This window comes from Malaclemys terrapin, chromosome 24, assembly GCF_027887155.1.
Source record: "Malaclemys terrapin pileata isolate rMalTer1 chromosome 24, rMalTer1.hap1, whole genome shotgun sequence".
Taxonomy (NCBI): domain Eukaryota; kingdom Metazoa; phylum Chordata; order Testudines; family Emydidae; genus Malaclemys; species Malaclemys terrapin.
In genome coordinates, this window is record NC_071528.1 from 7,719,094 (window position 1) to 7,737,048 (window position 17,955).

At 44.2% G+C, this 17,955-nt stretch overlaps 1 protein-coding gene across 1 annotated transcript in view; it reads left to right on the forward strand.

Annotated features, from left to right (window-relative positions):
* Window positions 1–17,955, forward strand: part of MUC16 (mucin 16, cell surface associated) — a 132,922-nt gene that overhangs the window by 41,088 nt on the left and 73,879 nt on the right. The window contains exons 5-8 of the mRNA XM_054013927.1: window positions 10,793–11,008; window positions 12,137–12,466; window positions 16,046–16,435; window positions 17,699–17,770. Of these exons, the coding sequence (XP_053869902.1) occupies window positions 10,793–11,008; window positions 12,137–12,466; window positions 16,046–16,435; window positions 17,699–17,770 (1,008 nt within the window). The remainder of the gene's footprint in view (window positions 1–10,792; window positions 11,009–12,136; window positions 12,467–16,045; window positions 16,436–17,698; window positions 17,771–17,955) is intronic.

Genomic DNA, 17,955 nt, shown 5'->3' on the forward strand with positions numbered 1-17,955 from the left:
CTTTTCAAGGCACCAGTTTCTTATTTTCCTTACCTAGCGGGAAGGTATGATATTCTAATTTTAAAACCCCCGTGCTGTGAGGTGCGGCTGGGTGTGTCATGTCACCAAACCCAAAGTGCTGGCATTATGCAAGATACTGTAGGTTAACAACACTATATCTTGGTTGTTGGAGTCCTCCTCTTCACTGGTTGTCAGAGTTATTCTCTTATCATAAAGAGGACAGCAACAGAGAAAGGGAATTTTGGACTAAATTAGTAAGACTGTAATTCCATAAAAATAGAGATGGACTGGACATTACATTTACCTCGCTGTAAACTGCAGAACATATGTATAACCCTAGTACTATGCTTTGTTTCAGGTAAGTTTTATTTATTTACTATTTTGACAGGAGAGAACATTTGTGGCTATATATCTTAAAGGCTTAGATTTTTGAAAAAAAATGAAATGACTGTCGTTACCAAAAACTACAGGCAAGGGACCAAATTTTGCTCTTACGTCAAGGTAAATCCAAAGGTAATTCCACTTACTTTCATGAAGTTACTTAGGATTTACCTCCGACTAAAAGTGAGAAAATAATAAGCCTTAGTTTTTTCCTAAGGGGCATTGTATCTTGATTATCACAATGTCGTTTTAGAGCACACAACTCAAATCAAGCTTTCATCAGCTACTTTGCTAGGATAATAGAGAGGAATTTCTTCTCCAAACTTTTGTAAGGAAGTTACTTAAAGAACAAACACACTTATAATGAATTAATTGCATTTCATTTAGCAAATCCCATGACACACCTGTATATTGAACTGTTCATAACCTGCTCATTAATCTAATCCTTCAATATCTTTATAATGATGAAAGTTTTTTTAAAATGGCATATAGGAAAAATCACATTGGTGAGAAATATTACATTTGTTTGAAGATTTAATGAAAGGTATCTTCCATTACGAATTTTTCAATCTGGGTAAACTTTTTAAAAGCACCCAAGTGTCTTGGGATCCTAAAGATAAACTTGTCAAAGGCATCTAAGTGCCTCAGGAGCCTAAATCACTTACGTGCCTAAGTCACCTGGAAAATGTGACATCACTGGGACTTAGGCACCTAAGGACCTGATCTGTAAAGGCATTCAGGCACCAAAATGCAAATAGGTGCCTAGCTGCTTTTGAAAATCCCACTAGGTGCATAAATGCCTTTAAAAATCTGACCATAAGTTGCCTTTGAAAATAAGACTTAAGCTCCTAAATCACATAACTGATGTGGAAAATTTTACCCTAAGTCTCATTTTCAAAAGTGACTAACGCTCTAAATACTTAGTCATTTAGGCACTTTTGAAAATTACACCCCTTATTCTTTATGCTTAGTCTTTTGGAGATTGTACTATGGTGATTAAGATCAATTAAGAGACACATTATGATTCAGCTCCTCATAAGAATAAGGTTTAAGCTAATTGATTGCATTAGCAACATGACCGCAGTGTGAGTGGCTACAGTGAGAATGTGATATCTCTGATTTTGTTTGAGGGCAACAACCAGGGAATTTGTGACAGCCTTTTTAGCAGAAATATAAGTATGCTTTTAAGCTTGGTCTTTGGCTATATTTTAAAAAGCCTGTTTCCAGGCATACAGTTGGGATTTTCAAAGGAGTTTAATGGAGTTAGATTCCCCCATCCCATGGGAGTTGAGGATCTAACTCATCTGCACTCCTTTGAAAATCGCAGCCAATATTCTTCGTTAGACGTGTTTAATTCTCCAGGAGTAATTCTGTATCAACAGGAGTGTTGTATGTAAGACACTGGAGATACTTGTCCTGCTCTACTCGGCACTGGTGAAGCCTCCACTAGAGTACTGTGTCCGGGGAACACTTTAGGAAAGATGTGGATAAACTGGAGAGAGTTCAGAAGAGAGTAAGAAAAATGATCAAAGGTTTAGAGAGGAAAGGTTAAAAAAACTGGGCATGTTTAGTCTTGAGAAAAGAAGACTGAGTGGGGACCTGGTAACAGTCTTCAAAATGCTAAGGGTTGTTATAAAGAGGACTCTGATCAATTGTTCTCCATGTCCACTGAAGGTAGGACAAGAAGTAATGGGCTTAATGTGCAGCAAGGAAGATTTAGGTTAGATATTAGGAAAAAATTTCTAACTTTAAGGATAGTTACGCTCTGGAACAGGCTTCCAAGGGAGGTTGTGGAATCCCCATTATTGGAGGTTTTTAAGACCAGGTTGGACAAACACCTGTCAGGGATGCTCTAGGTTTATTTGGTCCTGGCTCAGTCCAGGAGGTTGGACTTGATGACCTCTCGTGGTCCCTTCCAGCCCGACAGTTCTATGGTTCTACAAACCTGACCAAAAAGAATTTAGACCCAGTACATTGTAGATAATTATAAAAGTGTCTTGTCCAACACTGAGTTTTATTTGCAGGTGTAAAACCCTACAGTATTTTTTGCTGTCGGAGATACTGTTCTCTGTTTTCTCGCTGGTGTAACCGTGATCAGAATCTGACCTAGGTGTCTAGTAAAATACTCATCAAGGGTGTATGAAAGGCAATATTTCCTGGGCACCAATCCAAGCTGCACTGCACCGACATGTGTATAGAATTGCAAACCGCATTCACTGGGGAGTGTCTGATGGGGTTTTACCAGCAATAGACTAGACCCCACCCATACACTGTAAGTAAACCTGCATAGAGGGCAGGGAGGGAAGTTAGTGAACTTTCCCTTGCAGAATGTTCTCTACATTCTGCCACCAGGAGCTGGGCTTGTCTAACCGGTCCACCACCCATGAAAGGAAGTGAAGATCTAGCCCTCAAAGCCTGTGAATCAACAGGGGACAAAAGGCTATATCTCTATTGGAGACACTGGCCACAATTGCCCCTGTGACCTGTCTTAAATAGGTGTGATGGGGGTGCATAAATGTAACAGCTTCTTTCTGTATCACACTTCCAGAAGACTCTGCATAGTGCCAACAAAGGAAGGGGGAAAATACACATAACCATGTCCTCACTCTGACCCACCCCCCACCCACTCCTCACTTTGCTCACCTGTCTGACTCCCCCTGATGCCCTGGTGCAGATCTTCAGATTTGTGGAGCTCTCACTAACGGGTTCAAAAGGGCATGACCTGGACCAATATTATGACACTAAATGACCAAAGAATTAACTACTTGTGTGCCACAAGCCTTGCACACTCAACAGGTATGTGGATTTCCACACGACCTACTGAATGCCAGGAAACGTCAGAGAAATGTTTGGCAAATGCCCATGGAGTCGCACAGGTGCCTCTAACTTGGGCATGGACTGAATATCCCCAGGCTGGTAAAGTGGGTAGGAATTAGGTGGACCATGCTGCTGATAGTGCGTGCTATCAGTTGGGTTATTTGCACTTTCTAAGCAGTTACCATTGGTAAACTTGAACGCTCCTCTGGGAAAGTGTCTCTCTTTTCCTGGAAAAATCTCCTGCTATTTCATGCTTTCAGCAGCTGCCTTTTATTATCAGTTTTGCAATCCATCCTGTGGTAAGATTTCTTTTTTTTTTTACTGGCGAAGTTTCTAAAAAGGACACAGAGACTCCTGTAAACCTTGAAATATCACGATGCAAAGATGGTGTTGGCTCAGATCGTTCCTGGTAGTTTTTTGTTTTGATCTCTTCAGGGGTTTCATAGCTGGTCTATAAAAATCTGCTCCAGGCTGAAACTTGGCAGAAAGGATCTCAGCCCGCAACTAGATTTGCCCACAAACAGCAGACAGACAGCTTTAATTTACAACATGAAAAATGGCATTATAATGTGCTAGGGTTATCCACTCCAAACTCCTGCTCAGGAGTTAGGAACAAGTGACCCCAGAAAATCCATTGCATAGCCCAGTATAGGCTGGGACGAGACTTTGAGAGTTTATTGAGTTCGGTGTGAATACTGCTGCATAGCAAACATAGTAAATCAAGCTCCTAGTCATGTATTTCCATATTGAATCTCAGTGTTTCACGATATGTTATGTATAAGTGCAGCTGATTGCCTTTCAGACAGCCTGATTGCTTACCACTGATTGCTTAAAGCCAGTAATAAGCAAATCAGGATGGTCCACTGGGCAGGAGGTTACTCGGAGACTTGGGGTCGATTCCTTGCTCTGCCACAGATTCCTTGTGTGACCTTGGGCGAGTCACTTAGTCTCCCTGTGGCTAAGTTTCCTATCTGTAAAATGGAGCTAATAGCACTGCCCTACCGGCACAGTGGTTTTGTGAGGGTAAATACATTAAAGATTGTGTGGCGCACAGACGCTATGGTAGTAAAGGAGACCACAGATAGAGAATCAAGATGTGAAATGAATGTGTCATGTTTGGCCTATTCATGTGGTATTTAGAAAAACACAGTAGATATGTTGAATTTGTTCCGGGTAAGGGCGGGAGTCAGCCCTTTAACACAGGGCACGTAGATCTGGCTGGGTCAGAACAGAAGGTTAACTACACAGGTTTTCTCCCTCTAAAGCAGAAGTTGCTGCTCATACATAAGAGATTTGCACCTGCTCGCCTAGTACGGCATGTACTTTTATTATGGTTACCATGCTTGTTATTTTTAGTGTCCCAAAGCATGCCACACCCTTGTCAAAAATATGTAAAAAGGCAGAGCCTTGCCCTAGAGAAATTATAATCTAAAAGGACAAGGTACAGACAAAAGAGCAGGAGAAAGGGTGGCACACCCATCCTGGTTACAGAATTAGAGGGTAGCTGTTTAGTAATGGTGGGAAAAGGAGGATGTGGAGGTGGGGCTGGAAGGATCAGAAAGGACAGTCCGGGCATGATGGGGAGTCGGGGAGAAGGCACGATAACTGGGCAGAGCGTGGGGTGCAGATTAGAGCGTGCTGGGTGAATAGAGGTGCATTGCAGGCAGGTGCAAAGCTGTGCATTCCGGCCTAACCTTCCTTCCCGAAGACAAGTTACAATTTGATTGACAGCTGCATTCAAAGCAGATGTTATTTAAAACATGCAGGACTAGACCCGGTCCCAACTGGTGACGTCAATAGAGGTGAAGGAGAGAAGTGATCGTCTTAAATTCGTACATACACCTCGTCACAAGCAGCAGGGCAGAATCTCCCCGCTGGGCTCAAGGAAGTGCTAGGAGAGGTAACCAGATAACATGCTGGCTGGCCCCGAGAGACTGGCATCTCCAGCTCCCCAGCTGGCTAACATGTATACCACCCTCAGCTGCAAGCACTGACTTAGCCTTCCCTGTTTCCCCAGCACAATTGTTTCCTGTAAGCACAGACTTTAGCCCACGGTAGTATTCATCAGCCAAAAATTCCATGGATTATTGTACCCTAGACATACCCACCGTAAATCAGTCCTAAAAATACCCTAAAATGTCAAGTGTAATTTCTCTGTCAGAACAAATCACTTCTTGATTACGTCTAAGTTTTGGATCCGGAGTTTTTACAGCAATAGCAGATATTATTAATGACTTAGAGAAGAGCAGGAAACAATTTTCCTGTCATGAGATTTTTTCAAGATTTCAACATTTCCCCCCCTCCTAATACAGGACACAGTGCAAATCTTGCAAATTTTCGTGAACAGCTATCCCCCAAACGTTCAAATCGGTCAGATTGGTCAACAGATTTTGTTTTGATAATTGTAAAATGCTTCATTTTGATTTTAAGCTTTTTATTTTTGATTTTTTTTTTAGTATAAATTAACTAAAATTTCAAAACAAAAATTCATTGTGTCTCAAAAAACTAAACTTTGCATTTTGAAAATGTACAAATGGGATGTTCTGATCATTTTGAAATATTTTTTTCCAAATTTTTTTCAAATTGGGAGATTTGTTGAAACTGGTTCTTGCTCATGGACAGTTTAATCAATTTTGACAAACTGACATTTTCTGTGGAGAAAAAAGTTATGGAAAACTTGTTTTCCTGTAGGAAATTAGATGGCTAGATAGCTCTCAAAGGTCCCAATTCAGCAAAACACACTTGTGCTTAAATCCCGCTGAAGTCACTGGAATGTAGCCTGCTTAGAGTTAACATATACTTATGCTGAACTGGGGTCAAAGTGCTTTAGAGAGGTGGTAAATTAGCATTTCTGTTTGAGAGATGGAAAGACAAAGCTGCAGGAAGGTTAAAGGGCCTGAGAGGAAGGATGGTCTCAGGGTTAGGGTGGTAGCTTAGGGCTTGTGAAAGCCAGGATCAAGTCCCTACTCCACTATGGACTTCCTGTAGCAGCTGGAGTGTAGACACACTCTGAGTATAGAGACTCTATCCTTTTTCCTTCCCCTCCTAGTCCACAACAGCACTAGTTGAAGCAGAACATTGACTTTGAATTTCCTGGTTGGTGTCACAAGCGTTATATAAACAGAATGGTTTCTCTTCAGCAGTAAATTAGCCTCCTAAGTGACTCAGGTAACTTGAACATGAATGGATTGTGATGGCATGGAGTGTTACAGCAAAAAAGCGATGTGCAATTATTAATAGAATGGGCCCCTCCTTAAGAACATTTGATCTAGATGACTTTGGACATACGGCTATCTCACAAGGAGAGAGAGTAATTCTTTTAGGATGACAAACATGTAGCGCTATCATAGTTTAATAAGTTAGTGACCTAGTTTTTAACTCTGGACACCTGGCTTAGGTCATATGTTGGTGGTTTGCTAACCTACTCATAACTGGGTTTTTTATTCTCATCACAGTGCCATACATTGGCATGATTGAAAGTTAGTTAGCTTTTCCTCACAGTTCTGAAATGAAAAAAATTGAAAATACAAATAACTTCTACGACTACTACTTTTCCCTAAACATTTTTGTTTAGAGTATTTTTTCAGAAAATATCACTGGATGATTGTTTTTCACACAAAAGTCCTATTTTTACACCTTCCTCCTCCCCTCCTTTGAATATTTTTTTTCATGAAAACACGTTGACCAGCTCTTTTCAAAACCTCACACAGGACTGGGCTGCGTTTATGTGGGGATAGAGGAGGGGAGTTTTGCTGCTTAGGCCCCCCTTTGTGGTAATTTGTTTGACTGTATATGGTTTGTCTGGACTTTACTGACTGTTGAGCTGCGTGAAGGGAATGTGGTCAGGGCCTTTGCTAGTTTTGGTTTTTTTTGGTCCCATGATTACCAAGTAAATAATCCAGAAACCCCGGCCGTTGACTTTTTTTTTTTTTGCTGTTAAAGGGGCCTCCTGTGAAGTTTCGCTCCAATCACAAGGGCACAATTATAGTGCAAAAAACCCAACCAACCAAATCCTACAGCAGCAAGTCTCAGAGCCTGGGTCAAGTGACTCGGGCTTGTGTTATGGAGCTAAAATAGCACAGTAGACATTCCTGCTTGGGCTGGCACCTGGGCTCTGAACCCCGGTGAGTGGGGTGGGTCTCAGAGCCTGGACTCCATCCCGAGTAGGAACATCTACACTGCTATTTTTAATCCCACAGCGTGAAACTCGTGAGCCTGAGTCAGTTGAGCCAGGCTATGAGACTTGCTGATGCAAGGGTTTTTGGTGTGTTTTTTTTCGCAGTGTAGATGTACCCTTAGACTCTGGCCTTGCCAGACAGCATAATGCTGCAGTGACACTACCGTAAAGCCGTCATGTTTCGGACCACCACTCTGGGCGACCATGGTGTTTTGGCTATTAGACATAGGAAAGTTGTTCAGAGCTACTATAAATGCTTGATCTTACAGTGTAGTGGACTAAGCATTCTAGCCCTGATCCGTCAAGTCAATTAAGCATCTGCTTAACTGTAAGCACATGAGCAGTCCAATTGACTTTAAATCCCTTGCCGTAAAAGGTCCCCTTATTGTTTTGGACACCAAATTCACAACAAAATAATCTGCAGAGGATAACCCAAACCTGTCGCTGAGTACTTAGTCTAAAATAGTTAACACCTATTAGATGCCCTTTCCGACAATAACATTCCAATCTGAATAGCTGTGGTGGCCCAGAAGGTTCATGATGACGCATGACACAGACCTTTGAGGAGAAACCTCTCTGTTTGCCTTTGAAACTATGTTCTTAATGCACAACAATAAAAAGGGAGGCGAGACGAGACATTCATGCAGCAAGACGAAGAAGTGGGACTCATGGTCACCCTTTGCAAATGTCACATTTGTCATATTCAAGTCTGATTAAATAACACTTCTGAGTGGGGAGGGGAACAGAAAGGGGATGGAGTGAACAGGTATTTGTGGCTCCAGAAAATAACTTCTACTTGTCCATAAAACATAAGCACAATTGCTTAAACAGATCCTCACTCCAACTCAAAGTCTAGGTGCCACTATTTGAAGGAATTAAGGGGGACTTAACATGATGCTTAAGCAATATAATGACCTTTCAGATGAGAGTGTAGGGTTGGTCAGTTTCACCCAATAAGCATAAACCTTGATCCATGCCTATCTTTGAGCACTATGTAATACAAATACATAATAAATAATGATAGTGTAATTAATAATAAATAATAATAGCTAGCCCTTATATAGTGCTCTTCATCAGTTAATCTTGAATAACTGCTAGATTCCAAGCAACCAATGGGCTACCAAACAACTTTGCATTAAATATCTCCATTTTATTAATGGCACAGTCTGGAAAACATACAATTCTGATAAAAAGCACAAGTTTCATACAGTGACCAAGACCCTCTAGGTACCCACTTTTGTTAATTTACTGCTTGAAGATATAGTAGCCCCCATATTCATACTTTCAGTTCTCTCTTGTATTGTTTTGTGGAAAATGCTATAGAACTAGAGCGAGTTGAAAGCTTTTGTTCAAAGATTTTTCAGTTAAAAAATTAAAAACTGCCTGTTTTCTGAATCAAAAATGTACATAGGAAGATTTTTTATGAAATGTATTTTTTCATGTAAAAATTGAATTATTTTCAAATTATAAATATTTGTTTTCCATCTCCTTCCACTTTTTCACAACTGAATAAAATAGAATGAAGGCTGTCTAGAGCTTACATTCCCCCCACATTTTAATTTTTCTATTTTTCCTTTTTTTATTGTCTCTCACTTTCAGTAGAGACAACAAGCATAATAACTCGTGTTCCCATTGTACTACCAGAGCTTCAAGCTGCAGAGAGTTCTGTGACTACGGAGACCTACATTACTACATTAAAGACAACTTCCGTAGCAGAAACTACAGCAATCAGGAGAACGACAGTTTCTCAGACAAACACAGTTCCTGAAAACACAGTTCTAGACACCTCAACTATACCTGACACATCCACATCAACTCTAGATACCACATCTACAACAGAGCTGACAACAATAAGGAGTATCGCTACAATTGAGAAAACAACGACGCTTCCCTTTTTTACAACTTCATTACCTGGGAGCACAGCTATAGCGACTACAGATATTCCAGAGACCTCCACAGCGCCACGAGAATCAACTTCCCCAGAAGAGTCGACAGGAATACCTACTACCACTACAGTAGAAAAGACAACCACAGTTCCTCCTCCAAACAGCACTATAATTGGGAGCACAGCTGTAGCCACTTCTACTGTACCAGAGACATCCACGTCTACTGTAGAGACCACATTCCCAACAGAAATGACAAAAATAACCAGTACGAGTAGAGTGGAAGAGACAACCACATTCTCTCTCTCTCCAACTTCACAGCCAGAAAGAACAGATGCAGCCACCTCAACTGCGCCAGAAACCACCACAGTTACGCTCAAGACCACTTCCCCAGCTGCGAGTACACCAATAATTAGTACTTCTACAATGGAAGGGACAACTACAATTCCCATTCTTAGCACTTCACAACCTGAAACCACTGCTGCAGCCACCTCTACCATAGGAATAACCTCCACCTCTCCTCTAGAGACGTCTTCCTCAGCTGAATCTACAGCAATGACTAGTAGCACTAGAAGTGAAGAGACAACCACGCTTCCCCTTCCTACAACTTCAGAACCTGGGAGCACTGCTGTAGCCATTTCAACTTTTCCTGAGACCTCCACAACTCTTGCAGAGACAACAACCCCAACAGAGAGGACAACAATAACTAGTCCCACTGGAGCTGAAGTGACATCCACACCTTCCCTCGCTGCAACTTCACAAGCTGAAAGCACAGCTGTAGCCAGTTCTACCACAGCAGAAAGATCCACCTCACCTTTCCAGACTACTACTTCAGCTGAAACTACAGCAGTAAGTAGTACTTCTACAATAGAGGTGACAACCACTGTTCCTAATCCCACGACTACAGTACCTGTGAGTACAGCTGCAGCCACCTCAACTGCTCCAGAAACCACCACAGTTACGCTAATGACCACTTCCCCAACTGAGACTACACCAATAATTAGTACTTCTACAATGGAAGGGACAACGACGCTTCCCCTTCTTAGCACTTCACAACCTGAAACCACTGCTGCAGCCACCTCTACCATAGGAATAACCTCCACCTCCCCTCTAGAGACGTCTTCTGCAGCTGAAACTACAGCAATGACTAGTAGCAGTAGAAGTGAAGAGACAACCACGCTTCCCCTTCTTACAACTTCAGAACCTGGGGGCACAGCTATAGCCACTTCAACTCTTCCTGAGACCTCCACAACTCTTGCAGAGACAACAACCCCAGCAGAGAGGACAACAATAACTAGTACCACTGGAGCTGAAGTGACATCCACACCTTCCGTCCCTGCAACTTCACAAGCTGAAAGCACAGCTGTAGCCAGTTCTACCACAGCAGAAAGATCCACCTCACCTTTCCAGACTACTACTTCAGCTGAAACTACAGCAGTAACTAGTACTTCTACCATAGAGGTGACAACCACTGTTCCTAATCCCACGACTACAGTACCTGCGAGTACAGCTGCAGCCATCTCAACTGCTCCAGAAACCACCACAGTTACGCTAATGACGACTTCCCCAACTGAGACTACACCAGTAATTAGTACTTCTACAATGGAAGGGACAACCACCCTTCCTCTTCTTAGCACTTCACAACCTGAAACCACTGCTGCAGCCACCTCTACCATAGGAATAACCTCCACCTCTCCTCTAGAGACGTCTTCTGCAGCTGAAACTACAGCAATGACTAGTAGCACTGGAAGTGAAGATACAACCACGCTTCCCCTTCTTACAACTTCAGGACCTGGGAGCACAGCTATAGCCACTTCAACTTTTCCTGAGACCTCCACAACTCTTGCAGAGACAACAATCCCAACAGAGAGGACAACAATAACTAGTACCACTGGAGCTGAAGTGACATCCACACCTTCCGTCCCTGCAACTTCACAAGCTGAAAGCACAGCTGTAGCCACATCAACTGCTCTAGAAACAACCACAGTCCTGGAACAGACCACTTCCCCAGCTGAGAGTACACCAATAATTAGTACTTCTACAATGGAAGGGACAACCACCCTTCCTCTTCTTAGCACTTCACAACCTGAAACCACTGCTGCAGCCACCTCTACCATAGGAATAACCTCCACCTCTCCTCTAGAGACCACTTCCTCAGCTGAATCTACAGTAATGACTAGTAGCACTAGAAGTGAAGAGACAACCACGCTTCCCCTTCTTACAACTTCAGAACCTGGGAGCACAGCTATAGCCACCTCAACTTTTCGAGAGACCTCCACAACTCCTGTAGAGACCACAACACCAACAGAGAGGACAACAATAACTAGTACCACTGGAGCTGAAGTGACATCCACACTTTCCCTCCTTGCAACTTCACAACCTGAAAGCACAGCTGTAGCCAGTTCTACCACAATAGAAAGATCCACCTCACCTTTCCAGACTACTACTTCAGATGAAACTACAGCAGTAACTAGTACTTCTACAATAGAGGTGACAACCACTGTTCCTAATCCCACGACTATAGTACCTGCGAGTACAGCTGCAGCCACCTCAACTGCTCCAGAAACCACCACAGTTACGCTAATGACCACTTCCCCAACTGAGACTACACCAATAATTAGTACTTCTACAATGGAAGGGACAACCACCCTTCCTCTTCTTAGCACTTCACAACCTGAAACCACTGCTTCAGCCACCTCTACCAGAGGAATAACCTCCACCTCTCCTCTAGAGACGTCTTCTGCAGCTGAAACTACAGCAATGACTAGTAGCAGTAGAAGTGAAGAGACAACCACGCTTCCCCTTCTTACAACTTCAGAACCTGGGAGCAAAGCTATAGCCACTTCAACTCTTCCTGAGACCTCCACAACTCTTGCAGAGACAACAATCCCAACAGAGAGGACAACAATAACTAGTACCACTGGAGCTGAAGTGACATCCACACCTTCCGTCCCTTCAACTTCACAAGCTGAAAGCACAGCTGTAGCCACATCAACTGCTCTAGAAACAACCACAGTCCTGGAACAGACCACTTCCCCAGCTGAGAGTACAACAATAATTAGTACTTCTACAATAGAAGGGACAACCACCCTTCCTCTTCTTAGCACTTCACAACCTGAAACCACTGCTACAACCACCTCTACCATAGGAATAACCTCCACCTCTCCTCTAGAGACGTCTTCTGCAGCTGAAACTACAGCAATGACTAGTAGCACTAGAAGTGAAGAGACAACCACGCTTCCCCTTCTTACAACTTCAGGACCTGGGAGCACAGCTATAGCCACTTCAACTTTTCCAGAGACCTCCACAACTCTTGCAGAGACAACAACCCCATCAGAGAGGACAACAATAACTAGTACCACTGGAGCTGAAGTGACATCCACACCTTCCCTCGCTGCGACTTCACAAGCTGAAAGTACAACTGTAGCCACATCAACTGCTCTAGAAACAACCACAGTTCTGGAACAGAGCACTTCCCCAGCTGAGAGTACACCAATAATTAGTACTTCTACAATGGAAGGGACAACCACCCTTCCTCTTCTTAGCACTTCACAACCTGAAACCACTGCTGCAGCCACATCTACCAGAGGAATAACCTCCACCTCTCCTCTAGAGACGTCTTCTGCAGCTGAAACTACAGCAATGACTAGTAGCACTAGAAGTGAAGAGACAACCACGCTTCCCCTTCTTACAACTTCAGGACCTGGGAGCACAGCTATAGCCACTTCAACTCTTCCTGAGACCTCCACAACTCTTGCAGAGACAACAACCCCAGCAGAGAGGACAACAATAACTAGTACCACTGGAGCTGAAGTGACATCCACACCTTCCCTCCCTGCAACTTCACAAGCTGAAAGCACAGCTGTAGCCAGTTCTACCACAGCAGAAAGATCCACCTCACCTTTCCAGACTACTACTTCAGCTGAAACTACAGCAGTAACTAGTACTTCTACCATAGAGGTGACAACCACTGTTCCTAATCCCACGACTACAGTACCTGCGAGTACAGCTGCAGCCACCTCAACTGCTCCAGAAACCACCACAGTTACGCTAATGACCACTTCCCCAGCTGAGAGTACACCAATAATTAGTACTTCTACAATGGAAGGGACAACCACCCTTCCTCTTCTTAGCACTTCACAACCTGAAACCACTGCTGCAGCCACCTCTACCATAGGAATAACCTCCACCTCTCCTCTAGAGACGTCTTCTGCAGCTGAAACTACAGCAATGACTAGTAGCACTAGAAGTGAAGAGACAACCACGCTTCCCCTTCTTACAACTTCAGAACCTGCGAGTACAGCTGCAGCCACCTCAACTGCTCCAGAAACCACCACAGTTACGCTAATGACCACTTCCCCAACTGAGACTACACCAATAATTAGTACTTCTACAATGGAAGGGACAACCACCCTTCCTCTTCTTAGCACTTCACAACCTGAAACCACTGCTACAGCCACCTCTACCAGAGGAATAACCTCCACCTCTCCTCTAGAGACGTCTTCTGCAGCTGAAACTACAGCAATGACTAGTAGCACTAGAAGTGAAGAGACAACCACGCTTCCCCTTCTTACAACTTCAGAACCTGGGAGCACAGCTATAGCCACTTCAACTCTTCCTGAGACCTCCACAACTCTTGCAGAGACCACAACTCCAACAGAGAGGACAACAATAACTAGTACCACTGGAGCTGAAGTGACATCCACACCTTCCCTCGCTGCGACTTCACAAGCTGAAAGCACGGCTGTAGCCACATCAACTGCTCTAGAAACAAACACAGTTCTGGAACAGAGCACTTCCCCAGCTGAGAGTACACCAATAATTAGTACTTCTACAATGGAAGGGACAACCACCCTTCCTCTTCTTAGCACTTCACAACCTGAAACCACTGCTGCAGCCACATCTACCAGAGGAATAACCTCCACCTCTCCTCTAGAGACGTCTTCTGCAGCTGAAACTACAGCAATGACTAGTAGCACTAGAAGTGAAGAGACAACCACGCTTCCCCTTCTTACAACTTCAGGACCTGGGAGCACAGCTATAGCCACTTCAACTTTTCCTGAGACCTCCACAACTCTTGCAGGGACAACAACCCCAACAGAGAGGATAACAATAACTAGTACCACTGGAGCTGAAGTGACATCCACACCTTCCCTCCCTGCAAGTTCACAAGCTGAAAGCACAGCTGTAGCCAGTTCTACCACAATAGAAAGATCCACCTCACCTTTCCAGACTACTACTTCAGCTGAAACTACAGCCGTAACTAGTACATCTACAATAGAGGTGACAACCACTGTTCCTAATCCCACGACTACAGTACCTGCGAGTACAGCTGCAGCCATCTCAACTGCTCCAGAAACCACCACAGTTACGCTAATGACCACTTCCCCAACTGAGACTACACCAGTAATTAGTACTTCTACAATGGAAGGGACAACCACGCTCCCCCTTCTTAGCACTTCACAACCTGAAACCACTGCTGCAGCCACATCTACCAGAGGAATAACCTCCCCCTCTCCTCTAGAGACGTCTTCTGCAGCTGAAACTACAGCAATGACTAGTAGCACTAGAAGTGAAGAGACAACCACGCTTCCCCTTCTTACAACTTCAGAACCTGGGAGCACAGCTATAGCCACTTCAACTCTTCCTGAGACCTCCACAACTCTTGCAGAGACAACAATCCCAACAGAGAGGACAACAATAACTAGTACCACTGGAGCTGAAGTGACATCCACACCTTCCGTCCCTTCAACTTCACAAGCTGAAAGCACAGCTGTAGCCACATCAACTGCTCTAGAAACAACCACAGTCCTGGAACAGACCACTTCCCCAGCTGAGAGTACAACAATAATTAGTACTTCTACAATAGAAGGGACAACCACCCTTCCTCTTCTTAGCACTTCACAACCTGAAACCACTGCTACAACCACCTCTACCATAGGAATAACCTCCACCTCTCCTCTAGAGACGTCTTCTGCAGCTGAAACTACAGCAATGACTAGTAGCACTAGAAGTGAAGAGACAACCACGCTTCCCCTTCTTACAACTTCAGGACCTGGGAGCACAGCTATAGGCACTTCAACTTTTCCAGAGACCTCCACAACTCTTGCAGAGACAACAACCCCATCAGAGAGGACAACAATAACTAGTACCACTGGAGCTGAAGTGACATCCACACCTTCCCTCGCTGCGACTTCACAAGCTGAAAGTACAACTGTAGCCACATCAACTGCTCTAGAAACAACCACAGTTCTGGAACAGAGCACTTCCCCAGCTGAGAGTACACCAATAATTAGTACTTCTACAATGGAAGGGACAACCACCCTTCCTCTTCTTAGCACTTCACAACCTGAAACCACTGCTGCAGCCACATCTACCAGAGGAATAACCTCCACCTCTCCTCTAGAGACGTCTTCTGCAGCTGAAACTACAGCAATGACTAGTAGCACTAGAAGTGAAGAGACAACCACGCTTCCCCTTCTTACAACTTCAGGACCTGGGAGCACAGCTATAGCCACTTCAACTTTTCCTGAGACCTCCACAACTCTTGCAGAGACAACAACCCCAACAGAGAGGATAACAATAACTAGTACCACTGGAGCTGAAGTGACATCCACACCTTCCCTCCCTGCAAGTTCACAAGCTGAAAGCACAGCTGTAGCCAGTTCTACCACAATAGAAAGATCCACCTCACCTTTCCAGACTACTACTTCAGCTGAAACTACAGCCATAACTAGTACATCTACAATAGAGGTGACAACCACTGTTCCTAATCCCACGACTACAGTACCTGCGAGTACAGCTGCAGCCACCTCAACTGCTCCAGAAACCACCACAGTTACGCTAATGACCACTTCCCCAACTGAGACTACACCAGTAATTATTACTTCTACAATGGAAGGGACAACCACCCTTCCTCTTCTTAGCACTTCACAACCTGAAACCACTGCTTCAGTCACCTCTACCATAGGAATTACCTCCACCTCTCCTCTAGAGACGTCTTCTGCAGCTGAATCTACAGCAATAACTAGTAGCACTAGAAGTGAAGAGTCAACCACGCTTCCCCTTCTTACAACTTCAGGACCTGGGAGCACAGCTATAGCCACTTCAACTTTTCCTGAGACCTCCACAACTCTTGCAGAGACAACAATCCCAACAGAGAGGACAACAATAACTAGTACCACTGGAGCTGAAGTGACATCCACACCTTCCGTCCCTGCAACTTCACAAGCTGAAAGCACAGCTGTAGCCACATCAACTGCTCTAGAAACAACCACAGTCCTGGAACAGACCACTTCCCCAGCTGAGAGTACAACAATAATTAGTACTTCTACAATGGAAGGGACAACCACCCTTCCTCTTCTTAGCACTTCACAACCTGAAACCACTGCTGCAGCCACATCTACCAGAGGAATAACCTCCACCTCTCCTCTAGAGACGTCTTCTGCAGCTGAAACTACAGCAATGACTAGTAGCACTAGAAGTGAAGAGACAACCACGCTTCCCCTTCTTACAACTTCAGGACCTGGGAGCACAGCTATAGCCACTTCAACTTTTCCTGAGACCTCCACAACTCTTGCAGAGACAACAACCCCAACAGAGAGGATAACAATAACTAGTACCACTGGAGCTGAAGTGACAACCACACCTTCCCTCCCTGCAAGTTCACAAGCTGAAAGCACAGCTGTAGCCAGTTCTACCACAATAGAAAGATCCACCTCACCTTTCCAGACTACTACTTCAGCTGAAACTACAGCCGTAACTAGTACATCTACAATAGAGGTGACAACCACTGTTCCTAATCCCACGACTACAGTACCTGCGAGTACAGCTGCAGCCACCTCAACTGCTCCAGAAACCACCACAGTTACGCTAATGACCACTTCCCCAACTGAGACTACACCAAGAATTAGTACTTCTACAATGGAAGGGACAACCACCCTTCCTCTTCTTAGCACTTCACAACCTGAAACCACTGCTGCAGCCACCTCTACCAAAGGAATAACCTCCACCTCTCCTCTAGAGACGTCTTCTGCAGCTGAAACTACAGCAATGACTAGTAGCACTAGAAGTGAAGAGACAACCACGCTTCCCCTTCTTACAACTTCAGAACCTGGGAGCACAGCTATAGCCACTTCAACTCTTCCTGAGACCTCCACAACTCTTGCAGAGACAACAATCCCAACAGAGAGGACAACAATAACTAGTACCACTGGAGCTGAAGTGACATCCACACCTTCCGTCCCTTCAACTTCACAAGCTGAAAGCACAGCTGTAGCCACATCAACTGCTCTAGAAACAACCACAGTCCTGGAACAGACCACTTCCCCAGCTGAGAGTACAACAATAATTAGTACTTCTACAATAGAAGGGACAACCACCCTTCCTCTTCTTAGCACTTCACAACCTGAAACCACTGCTACAACCACCTCTACCATAGGAATAACCTCCACCTCTCCTCTAGAGACGTCTTCTGCAGCTGAAACTACAGCAATGACTAGTAGCACTAGAAGTGAAGAGACAACCACGCTTCCCCTTCTTACAACTTCAGGACCTGGGAGCACAGCTATAGGCACTTCAACTTTTCCAGAGACCTCCACAACTCTTGCAGAGACAACAACCCCATCAGAGAGGACAACAATAACTAGTACCACTGGAGCTGAAGTGACATCCACACCTTTCCTTGCTGCGACTTCA